At 54.5% G+C, this 11393-nt stretch overlaps 1 protein-coding gene across 2 annotated transcripts; it reads right to left on the reverse strand.

Annotated features, from left to right (window-relative positions):
* Positions 1 to 3081: 3081 nt before the first annotated feature.
* ADRB3 (adrenoceptor beta 3) lies at positions 3082 to 6072 on the reverse strand. Of its 2 annotated transcripts, XM_019953287.2 has the most exons (3): positions 4710 to 6072; positions 4163 to 4224; positions 3082 to 3980 (listed from the first exon to the last, which is right to left on the reverse strand). In XM_019953287.2, exons 1-2 carry the CDS (start codon positions 5978 to 5980, stop codon positions 4179 to 4181), a joined length of 1317 nt encoding a protein of 438 aa, XP_019808846.2. In that variant the 5' UTR covers positions 5981 to 6072; the 3' UTR covers positions 3082 to 3980; positions 4163 to 4178. The 2 variants fall into 2 exon arrangements, with proteins under 2 accessions (XP_019808846.2, XP_019808847.2); XM_019953288.2 differs by lacking the exon at positions 4163 to 4224 and having other exon boundaries at positions 3083 to 3980.
* Positions 6073 to 11393: the final 5321 nt, after the last annotated feature.

Raw genomic sequence — 11393 nt, forward strand, 5'->3', positions numbered from 1 at the left:
AGGGAATTCCCCTGACCAAGCCGCTTCTAGGGTCGCTTCAAGTTTTTCCAGCTCAGGCCAGCTTGTAAACTCGGTCTACACCTGTTGTACTTCAAACAGCCATCAGGGGGCGCTTCGCACCGCTTATGCCTTGAACGGAGCACAGCCGCTTGCAGAAACGCTGAAGAGGCAAAGCTCTGCCTAGGGCTTCCCAGAGGTTGGTGAGAGTCAGCCATCCCAGTCACCTTCATTCCCCTTCTAAAGGCAAGAATGAAGAGAAAAATTTATCCTCCGTTTACTTTATAGAGGCTTCCCTAGTGGCTCAGAGGGTAAAGCGTCTGCCTGCAATGCAGGAGACCCAGGTTCAATCCCTGGGTCGGGAAGATCCCCTGGAGAAGGAAACGGCAACCCACTCCAGTATTCTTGCCTGGAGAATCCCATGGACAGAGGAGCCTGGTGGGCTACAGTGCACGGGGTCGCAAAGAGTTGGACACGACCGAGCGACTTCACTTTCACTTTCTTTCACTTACTTTATAGATGGGGAAACTGAGGAATGTGTTTTGATTTTCTTTCATCCCATAATAGGATGAACTATGAAAAAGCTGATGGCTTTCTGGAGTTGCTGCTAATCAAACAGTTTCACATCACACCTCAACTACTCACTAGCTGGCCTAAGGCAGACTATCCCCAGGGGGTTTGGCAGGGGGCTAGGGAGGCCATTGGCAGGTCTGTACAGCCTCTGCCAACTCCCGCTTCTCCGCTGGACAGACACACAAACACAGACATACTGCCCCTGCCCAGGGATCTGAGAAGGGAGCCTACATCTCTGGCTTTTAGGATGGAACCATAAAGGGCACCATTTCCATGGCCTTTACCTGTGCCCGCAGGCCGAGAGAAAGAAACTGCTAGATGCCGTAAAGGCTGAGGAATGAAGCTGGTGTGGAATGTTCATCCCGTGACTGCCCACGAGGACCACAGACTGCATTTACCACTGTTCCCCAGAACAGGGGTCCCCAGCCTCTGGTATCTAAGGTCTGACTATCTGAGGTGGAGCCGATGTAATAATAATGGAAATAAAATGTACAATACATGTAATGCACCTGAGTCATCCCGAAATAACCACACACACCTCCCCCCCGACCAACCACCACTTTGTGAAAAAGTGGTCTTCCATGAAACCAGTCCCTGGTGCCAAAAAGGTTAGGGACTCTGCCGCTAGTGGTAAGGAACCCACCTGCCAATGCAGGGACATAAGAGACGTGGGTTCGATCCTTGGGTTGGGAAGATCTGCCGGAGGAAAGCATGGCAACCCACTCCAGTATTCTTGCCTGGAGAATCCCATGGACAGAGGAACGTGGTGGGCTACAGTCCATGGGGTCGCAAAGAGTCGGACACGATTGAAGCAACTTAGCACACGTGCACATCACAGAAGAACCTACCACGGGAGAGTCCTAGGAAAGCGTGTTATCAACAACACCCTCCCCCTAACTCTGCCTGCTCCTCAGCGGTCTCAGAGGTTGCAGAAGGCAGGTTCCCTCTGAAAAAGCCAGTCACTCCTCATCCCGTTTCCTCCCACCTTGTCACTTCTGCTCAGGCAGAGCCAGCAGTTCCATGGACCCTTTTTCCCTCACTGGTCCCAGGTGGTGCCGTGGTAAAGCATCCACCTGCCATTGCAAGAGATGCAGGTTTGATCCCTGAGTCAGAAAGATCACCTGGAGGAGGAAAGAGCAAACCACTCCAGTATTCCTGCCTAGAAAATTCCAGAGGAACCTGGAGGGCTATACAGTTCATGGGGTCGCAAAGAGTCAGGCACCACTGAGCACACACCACCACTAGCACCATGTGCAAGTCTTCACATCTCTAGGTTCAGACGATGGTTGTTTGTCTTCCCCAGTTCAAGTGCTCCGGGCCTGTGCTACAGAGAGCAACCCACTCAACATCCAAGGGTATAAATCTCCCTTGGCCTGACACCTGACAGCAAGTTGCTAGAGAAATGACCGGAGTGGCTGGCTGCCTCTCCACCTGTCAGACACAGTGGTGACAATTGGCAGACAGAGTCCACAGCTCCAGCGCAAGTCTAAACACTCCAGAGGAACCTGACAGCTGGCACACGGGTGCGTATCGAGTAAGACTCAAGCCCTGTGAGCTCCTGGATGGTGTTCAAGGACCATTCTACAAACCAGAGCACCCTCCTGCCCCCAAATCATTCTTCTCCCCCGCCTAGCACCCTGGCACCGACTGGACAACTTCCCTCAGCGATGTTGGGAAAATATCCAGAGATGGGGAGAGAGAAGAGGCCCTCTTACTTATGCTCAGGCTAAAGCGAGACTTCCTTCTCCACTAAAGGTTCAACAGTTGAGTCTTTGCCAAGAAACCTTCCACACCTCAGACACCAGAGACCTCGTACTGCTGAGTGAAGGAGAAAGTCATCTTTGGTATGCAAACATCCTAAGAAATAAAACCTGGACTCCTAGACAGAAGAAAGCAGCTAAGGCCAGGACCAGTTCACAGGGAACACCCATATGTGGAAATCCACTGAGCTTATCCTCAGGGCCGATCAAAGTTTTATAACCCTGGAGCCCCTGAAGGTAGCCAATGCATTGTATGCTGCCGTCACCCAGCTCGTTCAACTTTTACTGATTTACTGGCTCTCCCGTAAATCAGCCTGGACAATGGTCTCTGCTCACGGAGTCTAAATAAGAACTCACAAATGACCCGGGGGGTTTCCATAGAAATTTTCTTTCCCTGGAAACTGCCTGATAAGATTCATAAAATTGGAATAAGAGGGGAAAAATATTATCAAGGAGCTCAAACTTGGAACTCCAGTTTTAGTTCAAGAAGATAATACAGATTTCTGCTGCCCAGGAAAGGGAGTGGGAAGGTAGAGGTTAATAGAGGTTATGGAAAGGATAAGAAATGTCAGAATATATTTATAACCCAAGAACATCTGCCCAACACAAACAATGGTCTGTGCCGCCACACACACGTACAGCACAGGACAAAACTGGTTCCTGGTGGCAGCGGGATGTTATGAATCCACCTCTGGCTTGTAGCGCAAGAGCTCCATGTGCCCTGATCCCTGGCACAGCAAACCCCACCCTCCTGCGGGCACTTCAGTGAATCCCAAGGGCAGAACGGCCTCCAGGGTCGGGAGATGGGAGTGTCAAAGGCTCAAACTCTGCCTCCTTCACCCCAAAAGACTTTTCATTCTTTGTTTCAAGAGGATCAAGAAGAAAGGGACAAGGATTAGGCCTAATTTCTTGCCTCTGTCACAGAGGCAGCTCTATGAAAGGATTAAGTGGATTACACAGAGAAAACAAAGGGAGAGAAAGAGGGCGATGGATAAACTGCATTCAGTAACATTTATTAATTTGATTTCAAAAGGAAAAGGGACCCATTCTAATGGTTCACCTTCCCAGGAAACCAGGAGCGCCCCCCTACCCCCACCCCAAAGGCTAAAGTAAAGTCCTGAAACTGCTGTGAGGTAGGTGTGTCTACAGTGAGGAAGCCAGGGACAGAAGCCCAAACCGTGACCTTCCCCACCTTCCTCTTCTCAGCCTGGGCCTCCAGCACCCCGGTGGGTTCCTCAGGGTCTGGGCGGCAGAAGGAACAGAATGAAGGTGCCCGCCTTGCCCCTGCGCACACAGCACCCGAGTGGGACAGGTGCGGGTCCCGGGGCTAAACGCAGCCCAGCTCCTGCCCGGGCACCTGGGCATGGGAAGCCGGACGCGGGAGCTGCTGAGGTAGCGGTGAAGTTCAGGGCTGGGGTGTAGAAAACTTCTCTCAGAAAGAGAGCGAAAACCCACTTGGTAAGGATTTCCCCTCCCCAGTCAGCCCCCGCGCCTCCTCCCAGGACCCAGTCGTCAGGCTGGGGAGGGCAGAGTTTTCCAGCTGGGAAACTCCACGGGGCTCATTCTGAACCGAGGCCGGCCAGAGGCTTTCCAAAGGTTCCGGATCAATGGAGTTGTTTCTTCAAGGCCTAAGAAAGTCCGCAGGAAGCCCTGAAAAAACGGAGATAACAGTACCTTGGGGTGAGGGGGCAAAGGGTGGGAACGAGGGTTGGGGGTGGGGGGGGGCCCGTTGGTCAGGGACCTTGGGAAGCCCCTCTGGGATCCACCGAGCCATAAAGCCCACCCCCAACTCCAACCCGACCCGCTTCTACTGGGGAAGAATTTGCACTCACAGCTTCCTCAGCCCGCCTAGCCTTCATTCCGGAAGCGAATCCTCACCTTCAGGGCTATCAGACTTTTCAAAGAAACCAGAACTAAGCCCGAAGGCTTGGGGACGGGCGCGGGGGTGGGGTGGGGTGGGGTGGGGGATGGGGGGTTGCCCTCTAGTCTTCTCGGCAAGTCAAAGCCAGCCCGCGAGATGGTAAGAAATTTGGGCAGAGAAAGAACTAAGCTAGCAAACCAAAACTAGAGCTGACCGGTCGAGCCGGGGGCCCTCCGCACCGCGGCACCTTCGGGCGCACTGTTGTTCCTGGGCTGGAGAACCACCCGGCCGCCTCCTTTGCTTCCACCGCCCCCCTCGCCCCGCCCTGGCAGGGTGGGTAGGAAACGGGAAAGGAAAGGGCTCTGGGTTCCACTTTGATTCCTTACTCTGTGCCCCCCTTCTCTTGATTGCAAAGACCCTCCTCAGCCCCATCTTCTCCTCCCGAACCCCGAACTCAAAAAAAAATTGACCAGCGGAGATACAGAAAGCTTCCTGATCCCTTCGCCTCGATTACCTACCCGTCGAGCTGTGGGGGCTGCATGGGGCCAGCGGGGCTGGTCAGGGCCGTGGGGGCGCCGGAGGGGGCTCGGGGCGGGGAGGCAGCGGCGAGGTGCTCCTCCGGCCGGCAGCGACACAGCAGGCGGCGGAAGGCGCTCCGAAAGTCCGGGCTGCGGCAGTAGATGAGCGGGTTGAAGGCAGAGTTGGCATAGCCCAGCCAGTTAAGGGCGAGGAAAGTGGGGCCGGACACCAGAGAGGGGCCCCCGAGGGCGCGCACCACGTTGACCACAAAGAAAGGCAACCAGCAGAGAGTGAAGGTTCCCATGATGAGCCCCAAGGTGCGCAGGGCGCGGTGTTCCCGCAGAGGCAGAAGGCGCGCCGGCCGCCGGCCGTAGGAGGGCACCCCCGCGGGCGAGGCGCACGGCCCCGCCAGGCCAGGGGATCCGGAGCGAGAAGGAGCCGGCGGAGACTCCTCTGGCGGGAAGCGACCCAGCTCCCGGCGCAGCAAGCGCAGCTGGCGCGTGGCCACCACGAAAACTCGTGCGTAGACGAAGAGCATCACCAGGAGCGGAAGATAGAACGAGACCGAGGAGGAGAGCAGCGCGTAGGGCATGTTGGAGGCGAAGGTGCAGCAGCGCGGGTTGGAGTGGCAACGCTGCGCCTCGGCATCGGCCCCGATGCGCCACCATTTGCTCATGATGGGCGCAAACGACACCGCGGCGGACACCACCCACACCAGGACCACGGCTGCTAGGGCGCGGCGTTTGGTGACCAGCGCGCCGTAGCGCAGCGGGTTGGTCACGGCCAGGTAGCGGTCCACCGCCAGGGCGCACAGGGTTTCGATGCTGGCGGTCACACACAGCACGTCCACCGAGGTCCACAGCTCGCAACCGGTGACGCCCAGGGGCCAGTGGCCGGTCAGCGCCAACGTGGCCCCCGGGGGCACGACCAGGAGCCCCACCACCAGGTCGGCTGTGGCCAGCGAAGTCACGAACACGTTGGTCATGGTCTGGAGTCTCGGCGTCCGGGCGATGGCCACGATTACCAGCAGGTTGCCTCCCACGGTGGCCAGCACCGCTAGCGCCAACAGCGCCCCCGCCAGCGCCACCGCCCAGGGCACCCCTGGCAGCCCACTCGCGTTGGCAGTATTGGGTGCCAGGGTGGGGATATCTGGCCACGGGGTCAGAGAGCTGTTCCCGGGAGGCCACGGAGCCATCCCCGCGTCGCGCGTGGGGCGGGAAGGAATGAGGGAAAGGGTCTCCCAGCTCACCCTGCTCAGCGGCGAGGGCATCGGGGCGTGGGAGCGATTTCCCTGGCCTGGGCCATCTTCCCCAGTTTGACCGGCCGAGAACGCACAGTCTCCCCGCCACCCCCACCCCTTGGGTGCCACCGCTGGGGAGGGGATGGGGGTGGGGGAGTGGCGGCTCTTAAAGGGGCCGCGGCCAATAGGCTCCACGCTGGGCCTCCGGAGCGGGAATCGAGCCGTGGGGACTGAAGCCAGATGGACGCCCGCCTTTCCTATTAGTCAAACCCCCAGTAAGATTCGTAAGAGTAAAGTCACGCCGTGTGTTTTCTGCTACGACGTGCCCCTCTCCTGCCGTGACAGCTCCCCGCTCTCTGGCGGCACTGGCTTTCTGGAACTCTGTACCAATTTCCCGGGAAGGTCCGGGAGCATTGCTCGGGGAAGGAAGAGCCCCCGCCCCCTTACCGCTTAGGAGGGAAAGGTAACCCCCTGGAGGCAAAGGAAAGGACCCACAGCAGCCCCTCCTCCACGCAGGCATCCTCCCCTGAGACTCTGTAAGTCATAGAGGACACCGGCTTCTTCCGTCTTCTCCCAAGACCTCCTTCCATGAGATCTGGCCTCTACCCTTCTATTCACTTACCTCCCCTGTCATTCTAGTCTTACTTTTCTTTCTCTTTCTTTTTTCCCTTTTCAGCTACTGGAAGAAAAAAAAAATCTTCCATTTTCCAGGAGTCTTTATGATTGCCTGCTCATTTGAGTTTGGATTTGACCTCTGAACTGAGCCCAGGATGCTAGGAGTTTCCATTTCTCTGTTTTCCCCACTCCATGTTGCCCCTTCCCCACACTTTCCACGGAGAAAACTTCTAGATGGACCCCTTCTCTTAAAACGCTTCTCTTATAACGACTGCTGAAAATGAATGAATGGGGATTTCTCTGGTGGTACAGTCGATACCCTGGTAGCTCAGATGGTAAAGAATCTGCCTGCAATGCGGGAGTCCCGAGTTCGATCTCTGGGTCGGGAAGATCCCCTGGAGAAGGAAATGGCAACCCACTCCAGTATTGTTGCCTGGAAAATCCCATGGACAGAGGAGCCTGGCAGGCTACAGTCCATCGGGTCACAAAGAGTTGGACACGACTGAGGGACTAACACACACAGTGGATAAGAGTCTGCCTACCAATGCAAGGTATGCAAGTTCGATCCCTGGTCCGGGCAGATTTCCGCATGCAGGCAACTAAGCCCCTGGGCTGCAACTTTTGAGCCCATGCTCTGGAGTCCATGAGAGACAGCTAATGAGCCCCTGCGGTACAACGACTGAGCCCAAGTACTGCACCAAGCCACCATAATGAGGAGCCTGTGCACGGCAAGGAACAGTAGCTCATGCTCACCACAACTAGAGAAAGCCCAGCAGCAATGAAGACTCAGCACAGCCAAAAGTAAAGAATGAAGCCGACTTCCTCGGTGGTCCAGTGGCTAAGACTCCACACTCCCAATGGAAGGGAGCCCAGGTTCGATCCCTGATCAGGGAACTAGATCCCACCTGCCCCGACTGAGACCCAGGGAAGACATAAAAAGAACCAATGGCTTCCAAGTTGAGTCTTATCCACCATCACTCCCAGCTCTCCACAAATCTTCCATCACCGTGGCAAAGTTTTCTCTACTTCCCTGAAGATTTTATTCATGAACTTTTAAAAATTAGAAGACACTGAAGTGAGGACTTCACACATGGCATCTCGGAGTGTGTGGCACCGCAGGCCTGGCACTTGAATGCCTGCTGGAGTCTCTCCTACAATGACATCAGAGGTTCCCCGAACCTAAGAAGCCCAGGGCCTCCTCCCCCACCTCCCCTCCCCCAGACCAAAGACTGGTTCTCAGCCAAGCTCTGTCTCTAAGCCAGTTCCTCTCAAACTGGGTGTGGGGAGATGAAGCTGAAAAACACGCCCCTAGGTTAAAGTTGAAGGGCAGGAAGATCTGATACCCTTATTAAATCCTACCAGAACCTGATCCTCGAGCCATCTTGCTTCCTCTCCAGAAACAATGGGAGAAAAGGGGGAAAATATGATGGAAAAAGCCTCCAGGGCCATGCCTTAGCAAGTCTCTTTTGAAGAGCTCTATATTTCAACAGTACCCTGTCGAGTCACTGGTCTCAGCAATCCCTCTGGGAGGCCGAGCCAGGGGCTGGGAGTTGGAGAGACTGGAGGCGAAGTGAAGACCTAAAATTATCCCCAAGGAAAAAGAACCCGTGTCATCTCCCAGGGACCCCGTGCTCACCCGCGAGCAGGGCTGGTCAGTGGCTCCCAAGCAAATGCCTTCCGTGCCCAGGCTGTACCCCCGGCAGGCCCAGCCTCTCCTCCTCACCCCTCGTACCATCCTGCCGAGCAGCGCAGGTTGCACTTGGCCGGAGTCTTAACCTCTTGACGGAGGCCTCTTGCCCACCGTCAGGGCAGTCCCCCCCAAGTCAGGTTTTGCAATACCCCAGAGTGTTGCCAGTTATCTCCAAGGGGTGTCAGAAGATTCTCAAAGAGTAACCTCTAAAACAAATCCCAGCCATTCAGCAAGGTTTGGGGTGTTTTTGTTTTCAGGACATCTGAGTTGGTTGGGGGGAAAGGAGAGGGGTGCCAGGAAGTCAAGTCGCTTCAAAGGCTGCCATGGCTTTAGGGGTGACCTTGTTAATCTGAGGAAGTGTGTTCCAATATTTACGTTCAAGAAAGACAAGATTTCCCAAACCACATGCGTGTGCCTGCCTTTAGGGAATGATTAGGCCTATAACCAACGGAGATTGTGGGGAGAGGAATTCTGGCCCCTGTTTTGAAGGCTTTTACGCGCCAGCAGACAGCAGTGCCCAGCACCTGGAGAGCTTTTCCTCTGCTCTGGCCCATCCCCTCAACGTTCTCAGTCTGGCCGGCCCATCCCCCACCCCACCCACCGTCCACCCCTGGCCTTGGGGCTCCCCGGCAGGAAGGAGTCCATCTTTCATCACTTGGGTCTCTTCTTCTTGTGCTTTTGTGTTTCTTCATTTTATGTTTTGAATCTGTAACGCATTCACGTTATTCAGCCATCAAAATACACGAACTCATTTACTAGAAAATTGCCATCTCCCTAATAGTGGCCACCATTAGTCTCCTGTTTATCTTTCTGCTAATATTTTACGTAAGGTCAATAAAAAATATATATGCCTTTGTTCTTTATTTTCCTTTCTTTTCGACCCAAATAGTAGTAAAATATACCCACTGTCCTGAACCTTGCTTATCTTAATAATATATATCCGTGATTCTTCCATACCAATGTGCAGAAGCCTCCCATTTTCAGTATTCCATTGTGGGGATATACCAGAATCTATGAAACCAGACAGCTACCGATAGACATCTCACTGACTTCCAATCGTTCCTAACAGATGATGTTGCAGCGCATCGCTTGTAATCATGTCATTTCACACCTGTGTAAGTATATTTGTAGAATAAATTCCTGTAGAATCACTGTATCATGCAGTATACACGTTTGCAAATTTAAAAGATACGGCCAAATTTCCCTCTCCAGGCGATGTACCCATTTACCCTCGTGCCAGTGTTTCTGACAGCCTGCCAAGGGTGGGAGGCGAGTGACCCACTGCTGGGAAGTCATCCTAATTGCTGGCCGCAAGGGAGTTAGGCTGCCCAGTCTATAGGGGTCATCCAACTGTGGACAGAAGTGTGCATTGCCCAGTGAGAGTTTACCCTGGCCCTGGGCCCCCAGATGACCTTTGTCCTGTGCCCTTGGAGGCAGACTGGGAATGTGGGCCTCTGAAGCTACTGAGTTCAGGCTGCTGCTGTTTCTGTACTGGGGGCTCTGAGGATGCAACAGGTCATCCTATCGTGTCAGGGGCCAGTTGTGTGATGGTCTGTGATTTGGAGAACGCTGTCAGCAGAAGCAGAAGAGGCAGCCACTGCCTTGCTCTGTCGGCAGAAGTTCTAATAGCAGGACGTGCTCTCTGCCCTTGTTGATTGTAGCTCATGGTCAATCCCCTGAGCACCCCAGCTGGGTCCACATACGTGTGTGTCTGTGCGTGTGTTTGTAAGGATCCTAGCTCAGGAGGCTGAGCCTTGTGCTTTGTCCAAGACTACCTGTGTTCAAGCTTTCCCCCTCTGTCCTGTCTTTCTTCAAACATCATGTGTAGGTGTGACTTCTGAACAGCTGACCTTCTAATCTTTGCTTCTCCTTCCGTCATAATCAGTCTGGGAGGTTAGGATGATGGTGGCATCAAAGAAGAGCTAAAAGTTAGGATCTGAAAGATCCAGTCCAACACCAGCATTGGGAAGAATGAAAAAGTTGCGGTCTGGGGGACTTCCCGGGTGGTTCAGCAGTTAAGAGTCTGCACTTCCACTGAAGGGGGTGAGGGTTTGCTCCCTGGTTGGGGAACTAAGATCCCACATGTCACAGGGCATGGCCAAAAACTAAAAAAAAAAGAAAAAGCTGAGGTCCAGAGGGGAAACTGAGGCTGGACTGAGATCACACAGGAAAGGTTCACTCGGGGCATCCCAGGGTCAGGAGAGTGAGGGAGGGAGAGAGCAGGTGAGGGTGCCCACCAATCCCCAGATCCTGCAGTCATCCTGGAGACTGGCTGACTTCAGTGCAGCCCACGTCTCTGACTGGCCAAGGAGGCAACCAGGAAGAGGGCAGATCTGCTGTGCTGCTTGGATCCGTGGTTTCTTCCATCCCTCTCCCCGAGAGGGAAAGCTTGAACAAGGCAAGAGCCTGTCTGGTACTCGGGCCACACATTCTCTGGCCTTTCTCTCTCATCAGCCCATACTTTGCCTCCGGGAACAGGTGCTGAGTCAAAGGTGGCCGGTGCTTGGAAGGACAGGGAGCAAAACAAGAGGATGGCTTCTTCCCTAAACAGGAAACCCACGCCTCAAGTATGAGACCCTCCAATTAAGACAGAGCCTGGAGTTTTCTTTCCCATCTGGAAAGAGGAAGGAAGCTGAGCCTCACAGGGGTTCTGGGGTAGCCAAAGCCCATCAGAAAAGACCCCCGTCTGGGAGTGGTCAAGGTCCAGGTGTCAGTGGAGAGGCTATGACAAGGGAAAAATGTTTCTTGTTTTTAATAGGGAAATGCCACTTTTTTTTTTTCCCCAATCCCAAGGGGAGAGAAGGCATTTTGCTGCAACAGGAGGAGAAAGAGGAGGAAGAGGAGACTGCCTCTGGGCTGCCATGTGGACCCTGCTGGTGGGGGTGCGACAGCCTGGGGCTCACTGGGCACTTTCCTCTCTGCCAGTACCCACATGGCCATCTGATGCAAAGAACCGACTCATTGGGAAAGACCCTGATGCTGGGAAAGATTGAAGGCGGGAGGAGAAGGGGACGACAGAGGATGAGATGGTTGGATGGCATTGCCGACGTGAGGGACATGAGTTTGAGTAGTCTCCAGGAGTTGATGATGGACAGGGAAGCCTGGCATGTATAGTGCATTGGGTCACAAAGAGTCAGA

This window comes from Bos indicus, chromosome 27 (genome assembly GCF_029378745.1).
Source record: "Bos indicus isolate NIAB-ARS_2022 breed Sahiwal x Tharparkar chromosome 27, NIAB-ARS_B.indTharparkar_mat_pri_1.0, whole genome shotgun sequence".
In the NCBI taxonomy this organism is placed as follows: Eukaryota; Metazoa; Chordata; class Mammalia; order Artiodactyla; family Bovidae; genus Bos; species Bos indicus.